This window comes from Rhinolophus hipposideros, assembly GCF_964194185.1.
Source record: "Rhinolophus hipposideros genome assembly, chromosome: 15".
NCBI lineage: Eukaryota > Metazoa > Chordata > Mammalia > Chiroptera > Rhinolophidae > Rhinolophus > Rhinolophus hipposideros.
This window is the reverse complement of record NC_138061.1, coordinates 12,800,726-12,817,997: the sequence shown is the minus strand read 5'-3', so window position 1 is coordinate 12,817,997 and position 17,272 is coordinate 12,800,726. Positions and strand designations below refer to the sequence as shown.

The 17,272-nt window shown below is 36.1% G+C and overlaps 1 protein-coding gene across 3 annotated transcripts in view; it reads left to right on the top strand.

The window, feature by feature from the left end:
- Positions 1 to 17,272, top strand: part of ATRNL1 (attractin like 1) — a 579,923-nt gene that overhangs the window by 233,825 nt on the left and 328,826 nt on the right. For all 3 annotated transcript variants that reach the window (XM_081075162.1, XM_081075163.1, XM_081075164.1), the window contains exons 25-26: positions 4,567 to 4,628; positions 15,170 to 15,248. In XM_081075162.1, coding sequence (XP_080931288.1) covers positions 4,567 to 4,628; positions 15,170 to 15,248 — 141 coding nt within the window. The remainder of the gene's footprint in view (positions 1 to 4,566; positions 4,629 to 15,169; positions 15,249 to 17,272) is intronic.

Sequence of the window (17,272 nt, the reverse complement as noted above, 5' to 3'; positions counted from 1 at the left end):
AGGGAGCCCGTCCCTCACTTCCTGATCTACATTAGCCACATATCCTTTTACTTCATCACATCACCTTGTTTGTTTTTTCGTAACACTCGTCACTGTCGAAAAGTATGATATCCACTTATGAGTTCACCTGTTTATTTACTGTCTCCCACTACTGGAATGCAAACTCCAAGTGACCAGGCACATCATCGTATTTATGAGTGTCCCCAGCTCTTAGAACAGAGCTTGCATAACCGATATTTCTGTGAAATGTTTTTCATGGCTTTAATGACTGAATACGTTTTTGTCTGCTTGATTAGATAAGTTCTGAAAGAGATATTATATTAAAACTTTATTTCATAATGATGTTATTACCAAATCTCCGTGTTTGTCCAGACATTGTGGTTTTACTTATTTGGGCTGTGGTTTTACTACACTCACAGATTTATTATTTTGATGTATTCTTTGTACTTTATATATTTTATTTGATCGAGTTTTGACTTTGAATTCCACTTTGCTTATTAGTATTATCCTTTATGCCTTTTCTGTTGTTTTTTATATGTCTATTATATTTTTTCACAATCCTTTTTTTGTAAAACAGAAATATCAAGCTTAATTATGCTTTTTAATATACTGTGGAAATCTCTGCCTGTCAGTGAGGATTCAGTCTGTCCATCTTTAGTGCAATTGCTTATATTCTTTACCTTAGTCCTTTATTTTTATGTTATATATATTATTCCTCTTCGTTCTCTTCCACACATTTGCTAATTTATTCAAGCCTTTATTGCGGCTCTTTTATCCCTTTTTTCATTTAGATATTTTGCAACACTGTCTAAGGTTGCCTCCTGTCGCACGGGGTCCCCTGCAGGGTCTCTGGTCCCGCTCTCCACATAAGAACGCAGGACACGGTGAGGCCAAAAAGGAACACCCACAGAGCCATAAGTAGGGGAGTCATATCACTATATTCTTCCCGGCGGCATCCACCTCTCTGCAATCCGCTCTTGCTAGCCCCCATTTCTTCTGCTAGCCTAGCCACAGCAGTTATATTAGTGGCCAATGGCTTACGGGTTACAGCTGATGGCCATCTGATCACAGTTGATGGCCATTTACTACCCGAGCCAGCACCTTTCTATGTGAGGCCGAGAGCCTGGAAACTGCTTTCTGGGGCTCTGTCCCCATACTCCACCCCTACAGGGTCTCGCCTCACAATCTACGTGATAAGTGTCTTCTGTGAGGGGCCCTGTGTGAGGACCCTGGAGGTGAATGCAATATCCTGGACACAGCCAGGCTCTCTGGGCACAGCCAGACTTCCTGGGCTTCTTAGGGTACTACCAATCTCTCTGGGCATAGCCAGACTTCCTGGGCTTCTTAGGGTACTACCAATCTCTCCCGGCACAGCCAGAGTTTCACAGGGCACCACCAGTACTTCTGGGCACAGCCAGACTTCCTGGGTTTCTTAGGGTACCACCTGTCTCCCGGGGCACAGCCATGGCCTTTCAGGGCTCTGCCACTCTCTCTGGGCACAGCCAGACTTCCTGGGCATAGCCAGGGCTCTCAGGGCACTGCCACTCTCTCTGGGCACAGACAGACTTCCTGGGTACAGCCAGGGCTCTCAGGGTACCGTGCTGGACAACAGCGGCTCACAGTCAAGGTGCTTACATATTCTCGATGGCGGCCAGTCGAGACACAAAAGAAAACATCCGCCAGTCCCACTACATGGTGGTATGTTCCCAAACAGTCAAGCGGTCCATTAAATCAGGGATAGAAAGCAATTCCCCATAGTCCATCGTCATTCTCCAGGGCTGTCCTGGAGGTGAGGGATGACATTGACCTCACCCTCATCTCCCACGGAGGACTCAGCAAGCGTTTCCTCCTGGGACTACAAGTCCTGCATCCAGGCTGTCTCAGCAAGCAGTTCCCAGCCTACAGGGCTGCAACAACCTTCGCTTTCTCCGGCCTCTGCTGGTTGGGGAACCATCCACGTCTTCCCACCCCTCCATGTGGGTCCAGCTCTCAGGCAACTGCTCCTCCTGGTCTTCCTCAGACCGAGTGTTCATACGCACAAACTGCTCCACTGCCCTTCGGAAAGCTTTGGCCAGCACCGTATCCTGCCGACTACGTCATGTGTTGCGCAGGGTCTCCTGCGGGGTCTCTGGTGCCGCTCCCCACATAAGAACGCAGGATATGGTGAGGTGTGGGGACAGAGCCCCAGAAAGCAGTTTCCAGGCTCTCGGCCTCATGTGGAGAGGTGCTGGCTCAGATAGTGGATGGCCATCAGCTGTGGCTGGTTGGCCATCAGCTGTAGCCATTAAGCCATTGGTCACTGATATAACTGCCGCGGCTACGGAGGGGACCCAAGGAGAGTGAAGGAGGAGACTGAAGGAGAGTCAGGAGAGTCGAGGAGAGTTGGCTGGTTGGCAGCAAAGCGGACAGCAGGTCGTACGTCGTGTAAACCCAGCCTCCAGTGAGACCATAGTGGTATGACTTCCCTACCTATGGCTCCGTGGGTGTTCCTTTTTGGCCTCACCATGTCCTGTGTTCTTATGTGGGGAGCGGGAGCAGAGACCCCGCAGGTCACCCCGCCGGACACCCCGCACGACATGAGGCCAAAAAGGAACACCCACAGAGCCATAAGTAGGGGAGTCATATCACTATATTCTCACCGGCGGCATCCGCCTCTCTGCAATCCGCTCTTGCTAGCCCCCATTTTCTGATAGCGTAGCCACAGCAGTTATATTAGTGGCCAATGGCTTACGGGTTACAGCTGACGGCCAACTAGCCACAGCTGATGGCCATCTGATTACAGTTGATGGCCATTTACTACCCAAGCCAGCACCTTTCTATGTGAGGCCGAGAGCCTGGAAACTGTTTTCTGGGGCTTTGTCCCCACACCTCCTATTCTAATTTATCATAATCAAACCAGTTTTATTTATTATGATTTCAAAATCATTATCCTTTTGGTGATTATCCTGTTAGTTTTCAATTGCTGCATCCATAATGCTCTTGTCATGGATTTAGGTACTGTTGATGATATTGTTTGATAAACTCTGTTTCTAACACACTCTTGTGGACAGTAACCTGGGCAGAAAATCAACTTGTATCTTTGCCATTTTAAAAGATGTTTTTGTGAAATCTTTTAAGACAATTTCACCTATAACCAATCTTTTACAGCAATGATCTTTCCTCGGTTTTTATATAAGTGCTATGCAATTCTTCAAATGTTTTTTGGAAATGAATGTTGCTCTATTTAAGCTTTGATGTATATGCAAAAATTTGAACCATCTTCTCAAATGACAGTAGTTTTTTTATTTTACATAAACAACACTGATTTCGTTTTCTAGAATGCTAGTTAAAGTGCTTACTGTTGCTACCTTCCACTGAAAACCGGGACAGTTGTAAGGCTTATATCCTTTGTTTTTCTTCACGCATGGATGGTCTCCTCCTTTGCCTTTTGTACAATGTCTGAAAATGTTTTTTAAAATATATTCTATATAGTTTTCAGTTATTTTAGACGAGACTAATATTATTACTATTAATCTATTTTCACTGGAAGTGGAAATTCTATTACAAGTTTCTGAAATATTTTCATAAAAGATTATTAAAAGAAAAAGAGATTTCTATACCTTAACTATTTCGCTTCAACTATCTGGCAGAAGTCACTTATGTTGACCATATCCTTTATACATGACGTAAAAGTATAATAATATTTGTTATGTTATACCTACTATATGCCAGACATTATGGCAATAATTTATTTCTATTAATTCAGTTAATCTTTCTTCCATGAGGTAGGTGCTTTTATTATTACCATTCACATATGGGACAACTGAGACACAAATAGGTAACATAGTTTTTCAAAGTATTTATACCTACTAATATAAAACATGGATTTGAAAATCAGATATTCTTTATTCAGATACTGCACTATTGACTAATAAACTGTATAATACTTCCTCAAGAAATGTGTTACAGTATAATCTCTATAATGTTAACAAAAAGGGAGAACAACTTTAGCTTATTGACTAGTTTTACCTCTCAAAATTCATTTCTTATTAAGATGAAGTTATAAAATGTAGTGACATATTGTATTCTTTGAGTGGTATGTAACAAAATAGTGGCATGTATGCGTGCAGCTTTCCTAGGCAAGAATATATAGGAAAAAACAAATCCCTTCAGTTTTATTAATGGGGTTGAAATTTATTTTTGGACTAGAAACAATTATCCATTTCATTAACAGAAAATGTAATCATTATTAGATGAAGAAACTCATTTGCATGATTTAGTTAGGCACATTTAATATATCAGTATTTCACATGAAACTCATAGCATACGTTCCTGAAGTAATTTTGTATTAGTTTTCTTAAACCATTTAATTTTATAGCCTATGCAAAGGTCATCCTTAGTACTTGAATTAATTAGGTGTTCTAGATAAAATTTTGATTCCAGCATTTATGATTTTTAATATGGTGATCCAATGTCTTGATGATTTAAAAATATTTTATTTATAAATGTCATGAAACATCACCACAAGTACTGGAGGAGAACATAGATTCAGTAAATTTCAAACTTTCTTTTTTTTTGATTTTTCAGATTGCATTCTCACAACACAATACGATCATGGATCTTGTGCAGTTCTTTGTCACCTTTTTCAGGTAATTTGCTTTTACTGACTTTGAATTTGTTAAACCTATATTCTGATATATATTCTGTTAATTTGTTAGATAATTTGTCATTTCTTTAACCTTAAATATTATCTAGTGTGTCTTGAATAGTTTTACATGCTTAACTATATACTACAGAGCAGAGAAAACATACTTGAAATATACCTTTTGAAGGTCATTTTGCTGTTACGGTATTTAATAAAGGATTCAACGGAAAGAGGATAACTTTGTGTTCACTTGTCACATAAGTAATTAAAGTCTGCTTTAATTAATGAAATTAACAATGCATTCACCATATTGTGTAGCTACATCTCCTAGAATTAAATCAATTCAGTAATTTCTTAGGTAATTATATATGTGCTTGGCAATGTGCTAATAATATCTGTAAGGGATGAGAAAAAGTATGAGTGTGTATTTTGTGTTCAAAGAGTTTATAATCCCAAAGTACTAAATACTCGTTTGACTTTGAATCATTCCCTAGAACATTAGTTATTTGAGATATTAACAGTAGTTTCATTAAAAAGGGTTTCATAATTAAGCACCTTTGGAAAATGTTGTGTATACTAAAGTTAAATAGGGCTCTTTTAGTTTGTTTTTATCTGACATTAATTCTTAGAGGTTTTGGGTTTTTTTGGGGTCAGTGTTTACTATGCTAATTTGCAATGAATCTTTCTAAAAGAGACAGTAGAGTTTGTAGCATTTATAAAACATGAAAACTCTTTTCAGGGAACAGTTATTTTCATTTTTATATCATATAAATAAAGAAACACTGCAATAGGAGAAGAAGCTGAGTTTCAGTGTTATGGAATCTTAGATTGTTTGGATTGGAAGGGATGTTATTTTTGCTGACATGATTATATGTGTACAGCTTCTACAGGTCCATTGGGTGCCTTGCAAATTAGACAAATGTGTGTCCTTTTTCTGGCTGACGTAGCCCCTCATCACGGCACACAACTTTTCAAACATAGTGCAGTATGAATTTTGACCTCCACTTACCACGTTGGCTGTGCTGCCTTGTACAACAAAGAACCTACACAGCCCAATCCTTGACACAAATGATATGCTAAGCACTTTCCTAAACTCCAAAGTAACAGTGATTGGTTATCTTATCCAGACAACCATACAGTTCTGGAATTCCTACTGTCTTCTCCACAGGGGTCAGCAAACATTTTCTGTAAAGGGCTAGACAGTTAGTATTTCAGGATTTTTAGGCTCTCCAGCCTCTGTTGCATATATGCAACTCTGCTGCTATATTGCTAAAGCAGCCACAACCAATATGGAAACAAATGGGAGCAGCTGGGGTCCAATAAACTTGTGTTATAAAAACAACCAGTAGGCTGAATACTGCCTGGACATAATCTGCCCCACCTCTGACCTAGCTTATACCTGAGTACGTTTAATGAAGGGGAATGCACCATCTCCTGAGATAGTGTTTTCTGTCTTCACTAATTGTTGTTTATAATTGAGATGAAATACGTCTCCCTAGAATACCTCTTCTAATTCATCCACATGGGCCCGTATGGAACGAAGATAATCTCTCATCTCCATTTACAGCCCTTCAATTTTCGAAACTCTTTTCTCAGATTTACACATTCTCTGTTCATTTATCCACTTCTGTTGTCCAAACCTTTATGTTTCACTTCCTTCTGAAAACAATCATGTTTGTTTATATCCCTTAAAAAGTTGTAATTCACAGAATTTAATGCTAGAAACGTATTTATCACTAACATGTATGCGAAGTTTATTCATATTTTAAATTTGTCTCTTAAAAAAACTTGAGGAGATATCTTAAATATGTTTAATCTTGTATGACTTTGTACTTCAGAATATAAATGGAGTTTAAGGCTATTAATTAGGTTACCATATGTTTTTTGAATGTGTTAGAAGTTACAGTTGAATGAGTGTTACTTAACGCATCAAAATAAAACATTTTTGATGCAGAATAGTGTGGATGGAAATACACTGAAAAGTTTAGCTCTGTGCAAAAAGTCACAAAACTGAATATTTATGTACGTTATTTAAATGTTTAAGGTTTTATTTTAAGCTTTTGAATTTGTGTGCATATTTAAGTGTAATAGTTCTTTTATTAAACAAAAGAAAGCTAGAGCTAATGTGGACCGTGTCTTAGAGATGGGCCTATTTATTACGGTGTCATCATGGGCAAAGTGAAATAAAATATTGTAATCATTGTGTGGGATAAAATATATTTGATGGGTTTTTTTGTCATTTAAATTACTTTCAGTAATAAAATGTAAATTTGTTTTAAAATTGTCTCATTGTTAAGAAAAAAACATAGAATATTTTGAAGTTTATTCAGTTTTTTTTTTAATAAGGCCACTGCTAAATTTTAAGTGTTTCAAACAGGTCAGAATTTGTGGACATCTTTCACTCAGGACACTATTCCTGCTGTTTGTAACCAAGTTATTAAAGTAGCAGAGGTAACCGTGTCAGGTACTTGGTTTAGCTGTGGTTGATGGAGACCTGTTCACAAACTCTTGTCAGTTTTTGTTTTCAGCTGTACATACTGGTCATAGTTCTTGTGGTAAACATAATTGGACCCGTATTAGGGAGGTCATTTATAGACATAGCCTGCTCTGATCTTAGCTTTCTATGCCATTATCAGTAGGTCACCTAGTGTTTCTAAATCTCAGTCTTTTCATATGTATAATTACAGAATTCTGTTGTTGTTGTTAGAGTCTGTGGCATAATATAGTCACTGATTAGAAAATGAAAAATTATTTTATATATAAACACCTTTTTTCTGTGTGCAAAGTAGAAAACTAAGTCTGTGTGAATCTGAAACATCTGAATTACAATTACTTATTTTAAAAGAAGTTAAGGCTGGTGAATTAAATGGAGATACAGTTGGGATCATTACCCCTACACCCTTTAGATTTTTAATGGTGGTGCTTATTTTCACTTTCCCACTGGATGACACAATGTCTTTGATTTACCATCTTGACCAGATGGAGGGTAGTTTCAGAGGTTGCCATTTGATCTTTCCCACTATGATAGGTCTTACCACCACAGGCCAGGGACACAATGGATTTTAGAGCGCAGTAGCTGGAGCCATTGTTAATTGTGCTCGCTGTTGTCAGAGGTCAGAGAGGCACATTTTAATGGTTGGCACAAAGATTTGTGGGTTGCTTACACATTTGGTAGAAATGACCTACAAAAGCATATGAATTTGGTATGGCTTTTAAATTTTTGTATGATTTGATTTGGGGGGGGGTAAATTTTTTTCAGTTTCTGAATAAATTTCATTAATGTTTATGTCTTCTCACATTTTCTATTTTTCTTGATAGAGTTGACAATTTTCTATAGGAAATTGTCTGCTTTATCTAATTTTTCAAATTTATTGACATATATTTTCCAATATAGATACTCTCAAATGTCTCCTATATTAGAAGTATGCTTTTCTTTTCATTGTGAATTTTGCCTATTCTCCCATTTCATTTATTTTTCTTGATAAGCCATGCAAGAGCTTGAACAGTGTTGGGAGTCCATTCAAAAATCAGATTGCATAGCGCCTCACCATTGTTTTAATTGTTTTTTTTAATTCAAAAGGTATCCTTTAAATAAAAAGTGAATGTAGAAAAGTTACACTGTGTACATTGACCTTAAACATTATTGTTGCAAGTTTGGAAGATTAAGCTATCACTCAGGTAGATCATTTGTAACAAGAGAAATTAACCAGGAAAAGCTTCCTTACTGGTTGGTTGTCTTCTTAATACCTTGTCAGGGAGGCTTCAGAGCACTAAATTTTCTGTAAAATATTTTAGGATAAGATTGGAGAGCTATCACAAATGCTCTGCAGATTTGTAAATCTGAAGCTTTAGGGAGATTCATTTGAGTATTTTTCTATGAATTTTATATAAATGATATCTGAAGTGGTAAGAGTTGAAGCCCTGATGATCTCTGAATGGGCTTCGGGGTCATTCTTCCCCTATTCTAGAAGGATAAAGCCTATTCCCAACTGAATACCTATGGTCCCATCCTACAGAATCCAAGAATTTAGCAGAATTTTTCCGTTACGTCCTGCCCTCTCTGTTCATTGTAGTTCAAACTGGCAAGTGTCTGTGCTGCTGTAATCCCATCTCTGTTCCTTGCTTCTGCTACAATGGTTGATTAAATCGATGAGTCGCAGCCATCATTTCTTTGTCATACCCTTAGTGTTCTCTTCAGAACAAGCTTTCTCAGTTCTGTCAATATGTGTAGGCTGAGAATTTTTCCCCAAATTCCAAGTTCTGGTTGCTTTTCGCTTATCAATTCCTTCTTCAATTCGCCTCTTTCCTCTTGCACTTTACCATAAGCAGTTAGGAGGACCAAAGCCACAACTTAGTGCTTTCCTTATAAATCTCTTATGCTAAATATCCAGTTTCATGGCTTGCAAGTTCTACCTTCCACAAAACACCAGAACACAATTCAGCCAAGTTCTTTGCCATTTTAGAACAATGATGGCCTCGCCTCAGTTTTCAATAACCTGGACCTCATTGCCATCTGAGACCACACCAGAGTGGCCTTTAACTTCTTCATTTACATCAACATTCTGTCTGGGCCTATTTATGTGTTCTCTAAGAAAACGGAGACTTTCCCTCCAGCCTTCCTTGTTTCTTTCTGAGCTCTCTCACTAGAATAACCTTTTACGCCCATGTTTCTCTCAGAGTCTCTTCACATCAATCTAAGCTTTTTCCGCCACGCACCTCAGATTCCTCCAGCTGTTACCCACTACCCAGTTCCAAAGCTGCTTTCACATTTTTAGGTATTTGTACAGTAGCACCCACTTCTTGGTACCAAAATCAGCCTTAGTCTGCTCATGCTGCTACAACAGAGTACCAAAGACTGGTGGATTAAACAATAGAAATGTATTACCTCACAATTCTGAGGCTTGTTAAGTAAATCTAAGATCAGGGCTCCTGAATGGTTGGTTTCTGACGTAGGCTCTCTTCTTAGCTGGCAGGGGCTAGGCCCCTTTCTCACTGTGTGTTCAGATGGCTTTTTCTCAGTGTGTCTATTCCCAGAGGGAAAGAGAGAACAAGTTCTGGCTCTCTGGTGTCTGTCTCTTTTTTATAAGAATATTAATGCTATTGGATCAGGGGTCCATCCTTATGCCCTCAGTTAATCTTAGTTACCTCCTAAATTCCCTATCTCCAATTATAGTTATGTTGGGTGTTAGGGCTTCAACATACAAATTGGGGCAACATGATTCAGTTCACAGCAGGGAATATAAAGTCCATTTAACCTCAATATTGTTTATATCGTCTTGCCGTAGTTTTTCTGTGACTTGCATTTGTAATCATGTTAACTGATAGTACATCCCAAGGTATAGTTAACTCTTGCTTAATAACCTTCAAAAAAATTTGTACCAATATATGCTCTGAACATACTGTTTCCTCACTTTCACCCACGGGGCTATGTTGTTTTTCATTTTTTGTCAATCTGATAACTGAAAAAAGTAATTTTTTTTGCAATATATAGTTTTTATTGCATTCTAAGTTAGTGATTTATTTAGTTAATATTTCACTTAGTTAAAAATATCCTTCAGTGTTAGGAAGGTATTTTTAAAACCTTTGAAAGATATTTTCTGGAATAACAGTTATTAGGAGATAAATTACTTTGTAAAATAATATATTTCCGTGTTTCAACACAGTTCTCTAGTTTATAACATTTTTATGTAAAATAAAAGATTAATATGCCCAAGCGATCTTTTTCAAAATGTATTTAAGACTTGATTTTTATGATCAATTAACCTCAAATTGCTATAAAATAGTGACAATACTATCTCTTTTTGCATTTGGCGAACGAGATTATCACCAGAGGGTATTTCTTTGTTGCTAGAAGCCTGCTTTACAATATAGCCTCATACCACACTGTGCTACTTTTATTGAATTCTCTTTAATTTTCCCGAAATGGGAATACCTAATGAGTTCCATGTTTTCTCACATTAAGAATCCTTCCCATAATGATCATTTTATGAAGGTTAAAATCAAATTACTTAAATATCTCTCCCTAAGTTCCTACGCTTCCCTTTTTTGTCCCTGTTGCTCATGTACTTGCATTTTTTATGTTTCTTTTCTTTTTCCCTATTTCATTGGGGGATTTTACTGAAGGGTGATGAAACTTATCTCCTGACACTACGATACAGCATAACTTTTTTAAAACAAGAAAGCCCATTGCCCCTCTGCCCCCGATATCTCTAACATGGAACAATAAAAACTGTTGTGTAATATAACAGTAAAAGAAGATCAGAAAGAAAGCAGTGAAACTCATTTTTCTCTGACAAACTTACCACAATACCAGATGATAGAATGCTAACATTTGACATGGCTCTTAAGACCTTTGATTTAAGAAATATACTAGGGAAAAGCTAACTGGAACTGATAAACCCAGAAATCACAGTCATTTTATGTAATAAAACCTTTTTTCTCAGTCAAGTAAAGTTCTGTGGGCAAAAGGAACTGGTGGAAGTAACAGAGTGGTACTCGGGTACTCAAGGAATTCAGACTGATGAAAATTCTATCATTCTTCAGGCTCCCAGGATTAGAGACTGGCCTTTTCTGTTAGTCACCAAAAGAGTGTAACTTTTCAACTATGCTGGATAAATTTGTCAAACATTTTTGTTTGTTTGTTTGCTTTTTAATGAAGCAAGTGTTCTTAATAAACTGGTTTTTGTTTTTTATGTAGATATTTTAAAAATAACTCTAACTTTCATTTGCAATGTAGTTTATTAGAAACTAAGAACTTTTATAAAGTATTACCTTGATATAAGGCTAAAAATGCCAAGTGAAGCTTTCAATGTCAGAAAAATGATGTTCAAATCAATTAAAGAACCAACTCCATTCATTTAGAAAAAGTTTAATGACAACTGCTATATGCCAGGAAGTGAGATATATTTTATTGGGTTTTTAATATTTTTTTGGAGACTTTTAGAATGTTTTCTTTCACTTTATTGATTTTTACCAGCCAATTTGTTTATATCATCATGAGCTCTAACCTAATATGAATTAGAATAGAATTTGCTACAAACCCCTAAAGTATATATCTCCTCTTCTCAAGGAGTTGAAATTATGAAAAATGAAAATTTTTATACTGGATTTCTGCATCATTATAAAAGTGGCACTCTTTACTTGAGTCATAAAACTTAGATCAGAAAGAATATAAGTTCCTCATGGAGAAATTCAGCAGTCTTCATCATCTTAAATTGAATCTCTATCATGTAACTATTCTGGGTGAGAAATATTGTGAATTACAGATTATCAAATAAAAGTACACCTTGGTATTTAATTTGTATTTAATTATTAAAAATAAATGAAGTTTGTAATATGTACTGTTGTTTTCTACTGCAGGCATTATGAAAAAAAAACAGTTGACAAGATTTGATGTCTGATTGAGTATAAGGGATGATAAAATTGAATGTGTTTTTCCATTTTAATTGGAAAGTAATGGTAAAACAAATACGTTGGGAGAAAGGGGAGAACTTGCAACTTAATACTTTTTAACTCAGGTGGTTTATTTATACTCTCCAAGTCAGCTTTCTCATTTTTTTTTAAATGAGTACATAATAGTACACATGGCATACCATGTGTGATCGTGGTAATGAAAGAAATAATGCATGTAAAACACGATTGTGCTTGGTGCATATAGCTCAGTAGATGTTAGTTGCTTTTATTTTTATGAGTGTTATTCAGGAGTTCAGTTTAGACCTGGTAGATTTGATGTGATATTCATATCTATAGTGCTAAAATTCGTAAGGATATACTGTAGGACTGAAGTTCAGATAAATAGACACTTGTACTATATCTAAAGTATCAATTCTCAGTACCATATTAAAACAGTTACAATGTCAAAATGGATATAAGGAGACGTGTAAGCACTATGGTAATAATTTAGCCTAGAACAGCGTTTCTTTAGCACTGATTGGCATGTTGACCTGGAAAAATATTGTGGAGAGGAGGGTGGGACTGTCCTGTGTACTGTAGGACACTTACCTGATTCCCATTAAATGTCCACCAAGTGGTGACAACCAAAAATGTCTCCAGACACTGCCAGCTGTCCTCTGGAGGGCAAAACTCACCTGATTGAGAATTACTGAAGTAGAGGAAATCATGTAGGCTTCTTCAAGTATATAAAGAAGGTTTAGCATACAGAAGAAGGAATCGACTGACCCGGAAAACAGAAGCAGCACTCACTGATTGATAAAATAAAGACAACTTAATAGAAGAATATTTTCATAGTTGAAACTAGCTGAAAATAGCATTGCACTGGCTTGTAAGGCAGCTTCTCAGTTACGAGTGTTAAATTAGGGGCTGGATCACTATCAGAATTGTGCCGGGAATTTCTTTTTTGGGAGAATGTTTGAACTAAATGATCTCTTTGATCTCTTTTAATGATAAGATGCTCTCATTTTGACAGGTCTTAATGGTACAGATTTGAAAATCATTCCAAGTGAGATCACAGTTGTAGCCATGAAAATAACTGAGCCATTAAAAAATCTTCTCTCTTTGAGAAGATAACAGCATGTTTGTTGTGAACGGAGTTTTAAGGCATGTCGAAATTTAAAAGAGGGTGTCTGGAATGTAGTCTACTTTCATGGACCCTGTCATGTGTCAGGAAGGGTGAAGGGAAATCAAGAATATAAAGTACTCTGAAGGAGTTTCATGATTGGCTGGTTGGTATTGTCATTTGAGAAGTGCAAGTTGATTGAGAAAAGACCAATGTATTTAATTACTCAAAAGTCATGGTGGGGAAAGTATCCTTTACAGTGTTGAATATTATTGAAACATGAATCATTATTTATATTAGCATTTTTATTAGCATATAAGCTGGGTGCTACATTACAAGGAGTTAAGTAAAACTGGAGTATGAGGAAATTAGCATGGAGGTGGCTACATTGATCACTTGCTCAGTAAACTGAGGAAGCCACAGGGTCAATAAAGTAGGGTTGTTGTTTTTTATTTTGGGGGAGACATAGGACCTGAGCACTTTGTTAAATTCAAATTAAGATTAAATAGAAAATTTGTAAATATTAGGGGAAGAGATAATAACGTAAAAAACAAATGTCACTTCAGCGATTGGAAAGGTTAGGATCACAGGCTTTTTTCTTTCTTTTATTAAATCCACTTCCTTTGATACTGAAGAAAGGATTAGACAATGGATATGGTAATATGACTTTTGAAATGGTGGGTAAGCTCTCAGCTCCCAACAGATGGGGAGGAAAGAATTTGAGGCTTATGTAGCTGCATTTCAACTTTGGCACTGCCTCTTATTCTCTGTGTGACTGTGAGCAATTCGCTTTGGACTCTGAGCATTGGAGTTTTCTTTTCTAAAATAAGAATAATATATACTATCTGAAATGTTCTTCTTTAACTAAATTCAATCATCATTGTAAAGCATCTAGCACAGTATCTGGCGTGTGTTCAGCTCTCAACGGATAGGTGTTAGAAGGTCATTGTCATTTTCATTGAAGTATATTCCAAGATCTCTTCAAGTGAGGCAAGGAGAAAAAATACATATTAAGGACTTGACGAGAGTAGAAAGTGTCAAAAACTGCACTGCTTATGAGTGAACCAATTAATAATTACAAGGATTATAAGTTAAGGACGAAGACCAGGCTCTTTATAGTTGTCAGTGGCCAATGAATCTGCGGTGGCCCAGGTCTGGTTACTTCTGCATCTGTTCACAGCATAATCTCTCACCACAGAACAAAGGAAGAGAAAACAAGCATCGGTACAGGGTTGGGATTGACTAATCAAATTCACATAAATCTGTTATTTTGAGATTTGTCACTCTCAAATTACTGCTAGCAACGTATCCTGGGTTATCTCAGCCTATTGAGTATTGTACCTAATATGTACAGACCACATGTATAAACATCGTAACTGAATTGTTTCTTATTTTACACACTAGCGTATACCAGGGTTTCTAAACTTCAGCACTAGTTCCATTTGGGACCGGGTGGTCCGTTGTGTTGGAGTGATCCTCTGCATTGCAGGACGTGCAGAGCATTCCTGGCTCTACTTTGCGTCTCCCTCCCTGCTGTGATAATTACAAATGACTCCAGACATTGTCTAATTTCCCCTGGGCGTAGAAGAGGAGGCAAAATCATCTTCTGTTGAGAACCCCTGAAATATTCTCATATCTACAATAGTTACTAATGAAGATAAAATGAATGGACATGTGATATTTACATTTATAAAACTACAGTGTTTTATAACTCAATAACAATTCTAAATAGATTGCTGTTGGGTCAGAACACCAGTAGAATTATAAATATACATTTCTTCTGACAGAAAATCTTAAAAATAAACTATACTGTATAACGAGGAATATAGTTTTTTTTTTTCCCTACTTGTATACTTTGGTTTTGCTTGAGAACATTTTAAACACTAATTTACTCTTTTTTTTGCTTTAAATTAGTTACCAAGCCAAAGCGATAACTTCTATATGTTTTTAAATCCTCTACATATTCTTTTGTTATTTTGTTACGTATATTAAATATTCTAAGCAAAAATAATTTATGTTTTATTTTCCAGTTGTTTTTTGTCCTTATTATTGGTGGCTGCTGTGGTATGGAAGATCAAACAAACGTGCTGGGCTTCTCGACGGAGAGAGGTATCAGTAATATCATTTAACCTTTTATTTAAAGAGTCCAGCAAACTTATGGATTTCTATTGCATAATGAACATTCTCCTTTCAAATATAGATTTTCAAATCAATTTTATTTATTAAGATTGAAATAATCAGCGTAGTACTTTTTAAGCTTCAGAACAAACTTTACCACCGACTTTTTAAGTCAGTATGTATACAAGCATAGGTTACTTACAAAAATTTTTTTTAAATGGTGTTAGAATTAATAGTGAATACAAATATTAATTCTGTTGATAAAATCACCTGCAATCTCTTTAATTTAGGTAGTTAGTTATACTATAAAACCGTTAGTTATTTTTAATTACTGTCTCTGTTGCAATTAGAAAGAAAATTCTGAATGACAAACATTTACGTTTGATTTTTATCTCCCAGATTTTTTTTTGTAATCAAGTCTTTTCCAATTCATGATAATCTGATAATACAAGTATATTTGAAGTACACTTCAGTGTGATACAGTTCTGTATCAGAATTAACCATGTATATTTTTATAATTCTAAAATTAATAAAAACAGTAATATTCTTACAGAACAACTGATGATATAAATATCCATATTAGATAAATACAGTTTCTTAACTTTGTATATATTAGTTAAGTGAAGGAAACAAAGAAATATAATTTGAGGAACATAAGTGTACAGATTTGTTGTTCTATATCTCATATAATAAAGTAAATTTCTGTTTTATTGTTATTATTATATTAGTCTTAATATTAGTATTCTGTTATTAGTATTATTAGCATTTTGCTTGCTGTTGTACTTCCTACTATACTTTCATATGTATAATTTTGTGCAACAATGTAAAACAGTGATATAATTGTTTACCTTCTTTTTGCCACATGCTAAAAGATTATATTTAAAGGTATTTAAAAGCAATCCAGAGTATTCTAAGTTATAGAATTAGTGAATGACATGGGTTCTTCTTAATTATTCTTTTACTTTCAAACATCTGTCAAAGCTCAGGGCCTACCTATAATATGTTTACAAACTTGACACCCCTCCCCAACAAGTAAATGTGTCATCCTAGTCCTTCTGCCTCTCTGATTTCTATGTGCTCGATGTAACATCAGTGAGAATTGACTTGTTATGACCTTAGGAGAAAGTAATCCAATTGAAAAAGAACTTATTCAATATAAATATATAAACATTTGGCAAGAAGTGGAATTCTGTGTGGAGATAACCAGGAGGAGTACACATGTTAGACAGTCTATTAAGGTGAAATGATAGATTCATGAAGGGAAAAACAATTGGTAGGCAGATGGTGTGAACGAAGACCTTCTGTAGTGGAATAGGGCGAATGGCATTTATGTCTCTAATCATTAGAAAAGAAGTCAGGATCAATCAGGGATCCTGGGTTCCCACTTCATTATGACTAGCAACATTCAAATATCTGATTTCTAAAGTTTATAAAATGCAACTGTATAAATGTGGCCTTGTGAAAAGATCAATGCACACTCTGACATTAACTGGCTTCTGAATGTGGTTAAGTGGTCTAACTGAATTTCCTTTCCTCTAAAGCGAAAGGATTGTACTATGTAACGAATTCCCAGTTGGAGGGTCCTAGAATTCTAGAAATGTTTATATGTAACAACTAATGTTTTGAAACAGTGTTAAGTATTTGAGAAAACTAATGTGAAGCATTTTTGTATCTATACAACTCACATTTCTCAAAATGATAAATTGCTGTTGGTTAATATTGTATCACCTCAGTGTGGTAATGTTTACTGCATATTATCAGAAGCTCTGGGGAGCTATTACCTTAATTTAAATATAAAAATATGAATTTATCTTTTGGTTGAAAGTCAAAATCTTTCCAAATACGTGTTGCACATGGAGAGAACAAGGGAAAAATAGAAGGGAAAGCCAGGTTAGGGACCCCTGGGCCAGTTCTAATCTGTGCTCTGGAGATTCCCTCCGTGCAGTGCGCTTCTCTCCAAAACTCTTCCAGATCGTCTCTGTTAAAGAATATGATAATAATGTTTGCATTTAATT